The sequence below is a fragment of the Ceratosolen solmsi genome, unplaced genomic scaffold, assembly GCF_000503995.2.
Source record: "Ceratosolen solmsi marchali unplaced genomic scaffold, CerSol_1.0 scaffold10, whole genome shotgun sequence".
Lineage (NCBI taxonomy): Eukaryota > Metazoa > Arthropoda > Insecta > Hymenoptera > Agaonidae > Ceratosolen > Ceratosolen solmsi.
In genome coordinates, this window is record NW_011948412.1 from 25,506,338 (window position 1) to 25,512,711 (window position 6,374).

A 6,374-nucleotide genomic window follows, 5' to 3' on the forward strand; every position below is an offset into this window, starting at 1 on the left:
TATTATAAAGAAGATTGCTTAATACTCCACCAAATAGTGTTAAATGATAACTATAATTTAAGTATTATAAAATAGAATGTGATTTTCCGAATTTATAATTTGTTTAGAGCTAACAGCATTTGCTTATTTATGGTGTAATGGAGAAATTTTCAAACAAGCTCATTAGACTATAAATGTATTCACAATAACGGATAAATGTTATTAGCAATTCAAAATATCATAAAAACTGTAAATAGAAAAAGTATAAAATTAAATACAAGAATAAACAAATTTTTTCACCTTTTCATGAAACTTGAAAAGCTATTTGGACGTAATAAATACGTAACAAACGAAAATCAAGCTAACTTGCCATAACTATTTAAATATCCAAAAGATATAGAATATTATATGAACAAAAATAAAACAAATTCTCGATAAAAATAGTTAAAATTCTTTGTACATCAATTTTACATAATCTTTAATAATCTTTAATACTTTAATAATCGGTTACGCTAAGAATCTGGTGAATTGTAAGTCCAGCCTAAGTTATCAATAATGCAAGATATTTTAAATTTGTTAACTTGAATGTATTTATTTCTCAAATAATATTTGACGAAATATATCGATCCAAATCACTGTTTAAAAAATTGAAATAATTGTTATATAAAATTTTTACAAGTTTTAAATAAAATACTGTAGAAATAAAAGAAAAATTATGAATAGATACGTAACAGTCATTTACCTACTACTTCTTATTTTATTTACCTAAATCATATTAACAAATTTAATGAAAATTCTATTCACCTATTGAATCTTCAATATAGGAATAACTAACAACCAAACTTATTATAATCCTATACCTGCAAAATAACTTATCCACTTAATATAAAGACACGAAGTAATAAAGAAACGTAAATTGTGAAAATCCATTTTAATCGCAAATTTAGTAAATCACCCGACATACCTCACTGTACATACAAACAGACCAATAATACCTTTATCGTCAATTCATTTGTAAACCCGTATTTTTCTGTAGTAGCCTTAAAAACTGATCCTTCTATCCCTTCTCAAATTCAAGCTGCACACCCCCTATATACATCGAGCCACAGCTGACGGACCACGAAATGATAGGGAAGGAAACGGCAATCTTACCTAGCAATCTTGACAGGAAGGTAATTTTCATGGAATTTGATATTAAAATTTCACAGCTCTCGAAAAGTCCTCAGCGAAGTGTTCATCCGGCCAATCTTAGCGGTAAGCGACGTTAGTGGTAAGGGGCAAATGCCAGTTAAGGAGAACACGCAAATGAACGATGTAATAAACAGCGACAGACAAATTAAACGTAGGAAATGAAAAATAGGTTCGACGCATGTAAGCACTTATTAGTATTTGTATTTTGTATCGCAAATATTTGAAATATGCTACCCAAAATTAAAGCACTTATAATAACCAATTGTATGGAATAATCTAAACAAAAAAATAGTAATTTGTTTATATCGTATTATAAAATCAAACTATTTATAAATAAAATAAAGATTAAAGTAAATTAAATAATTGTATAATTGATAAAGAATTATCATTATATTATTATATTATTTATATTATATTATACAATTATATTATAAAATAAATATATCTAAAATTCGATCAAATCATATTTTCATATTCATTCTATAAAAAAAAAACTATTAAAAATATTTATTACCATCAATTATGTAAAAGCAACTTAAAGAAAACGTATGCCAGATTTACTAAAGAAAGCTATATAAAGAATATCCATTTTTAAATACACCTGAAATATATTGCTTGTCAAATGTACAAAATGTGAACTAAAATAGATAATGACCGATAATCATTAACAGTCAATATATATGTTAATATATATCAATGAATATAAAATTTGTCAATAAAAAAAGATTAGGAATTTATTTATGAAAAGTATAGATAAACGCAGTTACTTCTTCACTATAATAAAATATACTTACAACAGTTTTCATAATTTAATAATTTGTATTAAATTTTTAGTTAGTACTCTCACTAAGATCATAATGATTATTATATATAAAGTCTTGATAAGAAGATTTTGATTAATTTTTTGGTTTTATGGTATTATATGGCATTATAACTATAAATATATTTAGCTTTTTTATATTTTATTATATTTTTTATTACATTACTTTTCAAATCATTATTATATTGTGAAAATATAATTCAAATAATATAATAAATGACACTGGACTTTTGAATAACGACAACTAACTTTGCAATTAAAAAATAGTAAATATAATCAAATAGAAAATCCAATAAACATTATTGATAAAATATATTAAAAATGAGCAAAGCATTAAATAAAATAAATGAAATATTAAATAAGCAAATATAATAAAATAGATATAAAAAAAATTATAATTAATACATCTGTAAAATATTATAAAACATTACGTTTGAAAATACACGATTTCTTCATCTGTCGGATTCTCACCACCACAATGATATCATACGCGATAATTTACCAATTGATGAATTGAACGCCTATTCAGTTGTTATATATTATATGTATCTAAATATCTATATTTTTATGCCAGAATAAGCACATTAATAATCATAGCAGCAGTTTAAAAACAGAACATTATTACAAATTTTTAAAATTTCATATCATGAAATCTCAAATAGCTTCGAGGAGATAAAATTCATAAATACTGAAATACTTAGGCCAAATAACATTCATTACATTTCTATTTATAATAGAAAGTTTAATAAAGCTTAGACAATATTTTCCACACGCTCATATATTTAAAATAACCCTATCGTTATGAATTTTTACACATTTACTGACACTTTGCATTATACAGTGATCAGTTTTATTCAAACACTTGCTATTTCTGGAACAGAGTAAAACGATATTCGACCGTAGTCGTTTCTCATTTAAAATTACCAATGTATCCTCATAACCCCAACCATCAATACATCCAGTATATTCATAACAGAAATTGTATTTTCTGCTTTATAAAATTTTGAGATTTTATCATTATTTTCTAAATCATAATATAAAATACATATTAATAATAGTAGCATATACGAGAAACATCATCATACAGAAATAGATATAATTTTATCTACATATATACTTCACATTTCATTAGAAAACTCGGCTCTAGACAGACGGCTCAATATAAAAATGGGTTCGAAATATTTTATTGATCACGCAAAGGTAAAATTTTATTAAATTAGTTATTATGCATGATGGATGATTTAAGTTTTATAAAGTTATCGTGTCTATAGCTAGTTTTCGTCAGCTGTTAGCAATTGGTTATTCACACTACCCTCTAGATATAAAACCGTAACAGTATTCCATATCCTCGGACGTAATCTGAACTAGTTATACATATAGGTTGTGTAACTTGAATTAATAATGAAAAATATTTTTTATAACATAGTTCAATTTTATTGCAAAACAAATATTACGAAGTAATTAATTTCACTGTTTGAACATAAAAATATTGGAACTTTGCTAAAGAGGGTAAGTATTTCAAAACATTCACTAATATTTTTTTAGTAGATTCATATGTATATAAAAACGAATACAAATATTAAATAAGATTTATTAAAGTTTCATAATTAAAAATTGCATCTCAAATTCTAATTTAACATTGAAAAATTATTTTATATACGCGGAAATATAATTTTATAAAGTAATATAGAAGAACGAAAGGTATGAAAAAAACAATGAATATTCAACTAACCAAATAAATCAGTTATATTAATTAATCGAAGAAGATTCTTTTGACCGATATACATAGCTTAAATATGGTATTTAGAATGTTATGTCTTATAATGAAAAATAATTGTGATCTATAAGTAAGGCTTTATGAAAGAAAATATAAGCATAAAATTAATATTCATTATAGGTGAAGATAAGTTGGAATGCGTGTCGAAATCATTCCGAATTACTGATCCCAATGGTGAGCTTCTATTCTCCGCGAACAACGAACATGTTGTCGTTGGAGCGAAGACTCTTAAGGTTACAGGCGTTGGAGGTGCAGTCTTTGAAGGTAGCATCCAAACCCCCCTTGTCAGCTCGGAAGCAGCGCGTGATTTAAGGTGATGATAGATGATTTCTACCAACTATAGTCATGCTCATCGCAGTCTTTCAAATTCATTTACATTATTTCTCTGACATATACGATTGCTATGATCGCACAGTGAATGAAATGCTTAATTACATAATTAAACATACATTATAATCCCATTATATAATAATAATGAAAAGAAATAAAACATGATCAATGCTAATATATATATATATATATATATATATATATATATATATAATTATATATATGTGTGTATGTAAGAGTATATATGTAAAATAAGCTCATTAGATAGGTAGATAAAATACAAACAATTTACATTTATAAAGATTTTAAAATTTATTTGCAGAATAAAATTATAAATAAACTAAGAAATATAATATAATACTTAAATACATACGCAAAAAATTTCTATACACATTATTTATTCGGATTTATAAAGCAAAAAAATGAAAACCAAATAACCAAATTGTGTGCAAAACAGTAATTAATAATAAATTATATTACGATCAACATATATTTCAGAAGCTTTTGGCTATTCGTCAACATATGATTCAAACTATATATGAATGAAATAAACGACATCCACAATAATAAAAATTTAATTTAAAGTACTCTGTACAAATTTCGAGTAAATATTCAATAAAATGTATGTATGTATGAATGTATAATTATATTTAAATATGAAATAAAAAATTAAACAAAGTAGTTTACAAAATTGTTCTCAAAATTTTTTCATAAAAATTACAGTCACATATCAAATTTTTATTTATTCCAAGACCATACTAATTCTACAATAATTTAATATTTTATAACAATAATATATTCTAATTAACCCACAGAAAAAAAAATTCGTGGCTGGTAGTTAATTAGCAGAACACGACATGTCACAGCATTTAAAATTATAGGAAATCTAAAACGGGGAACGATCAATAAATTGATAATGATATTTTTCATTATATTTTTGCTCATTATTGTTTAAATTAAAGAGACCATGAAACCAAAATAATCGCAATGCCACTTCTAATGTCAAAATTAAGAAAATTTAAGTTATCATTTAAAATTCAGCTTTTTTTCAGGATTTTTGTCTGCAAACCACATCAAAAATAAAAATATTGTCTGCATAATATATTGCAAAAGTTGAATAAAGAGATCGAAGCTTACAAATGCCCATCGCCAATAAATATAGGGACTCGGCTATTTCTCATTTCAGATTAGAGTCAGCAACGCGTTCGCTAGAAGTGAGAGCGCCACACGGAATAAACGTCGAGTCGTCAGCCGGCGAAATCAGCGCCACCTGCCTATCACATATGAAACTCACAAGCCGTGATGGAGCAGTGACAATTGAATCGCGTAGAGTCTTTCTTAAAGGTCTCAGGACGGCTCTTCTCCCAGAACACGGCAGCTCGACCAAATCATCGGGAAAGCGCCAGGGTAATACCAACAAGTCGGAAGGCATTGCCGTTTATCAGCTTTGTGCTTGTGCTAATGGGCGACTTTTCCTTGCCCCTGCCGAGGGCATCTGCCAGGCCGACAAAAGTCTTTGTTAATGAACAGACTTCATAACTCAATGTTAAAGAGAGAGAAAATGGACCAGAAAGTATGTCGCATTGGTTTAGTTGTCAAATGATATGCTATCTCGATTATTAGATGTATCGTTAGTACATACGAGTGGATTCTATCATCGTTTTTCGAGCGCTGACGTTGAAGTTGCTCGATTGTATCGAGTATTTGTTTTACCGGCGATCTGTACAACATTTTTGTAGATTTCATTAAAGATTTGATTTCTGTGTTTCAAATATCCATATAAAAATTAAATCTTTAAGCTGTATTGCACCACTGTAATAAATCGGGAAAGACTCGTTCATGTAAATTATCAATTATCATAATTTATTTCACTTTATGCTTATAAATTTATCGATTGTAACATTTAAATGCGTTAAGGCTTATTCTGCTACTAAATACCAAAACAAAACAAATATTAAAATGCGAACAACATATTTCAAATATACAATATATTTTTAATATTTTAAACGTGTTAGTATTATTTCATTTTAAAAATGGTATGGTTAATACTAATGCCACTCCATGGTGATATTTATACTAAAGATTTTTTTATCATATGTTCTCGAAATTCAATAATACTATTCAATTAATATAAGAGATGAAAATTTGGAAGTAATATTAAAAATTGAATCACAAAAATTGAATTAGAAATAAATTGGTACAAAAGTTCCTATTACATTATGGTAATAAATTGTTGAATGCTTTAAAAAAATTTTTAAATTACCAAGGAGCTACTTT

At 26.3% G+C, this 6,374-nt stretch overlaps 1 protein-coding gene across 1 annotated transcript; it reads left to right on the forward strand.

Annotated features, from left to right (window-relative positions):
- Positions 1-1,103: 1,103 nt before the first annotated feature.
- Positions 1,104-5,705, forward strand: LOC105366411 (delta-sarcoglycan-like). The gene is made up of 3 exons (XM_011504857.1): positions 1,104-1,233; positions 3,888-4,080; positions 5,284-5,705. The coding sequence occupies exons 1-3, from the start codon at positions 1,104-1,106 to the stop codon at positions 5,618-5,620; spliced, it is 660 nt and encodes a 219-aa protein (XP_011503159.1). The 3' UTR covers positions 5,621-5,705.
- Positions 5,706-6,374: the final 669 nt, after the last annotated feature.

Coding starts and splice junctions, on each gene's coding strand:
- LOC105366411 (XM_011504857.1), top strand. CDS start 1,104: ATGATAGGGAAGGAAACGGCAATCTTACCTAGCAATCTTGACAGGAAG. Junction 1,234..3,887: donor TCATCCGGCCAATCTTAGCG/GTAAGCGACGTT, acceptor TATTCATTATAG/GTGAAGATAAGTTGGAATGC. Junction 4,081..5,283: donor GAAGCAGCGCGTGATTTAAG/GTGATGATAGAT, acceptor TTCTCATTTCAG/ATTAGAGTCAGCAACGCGTT.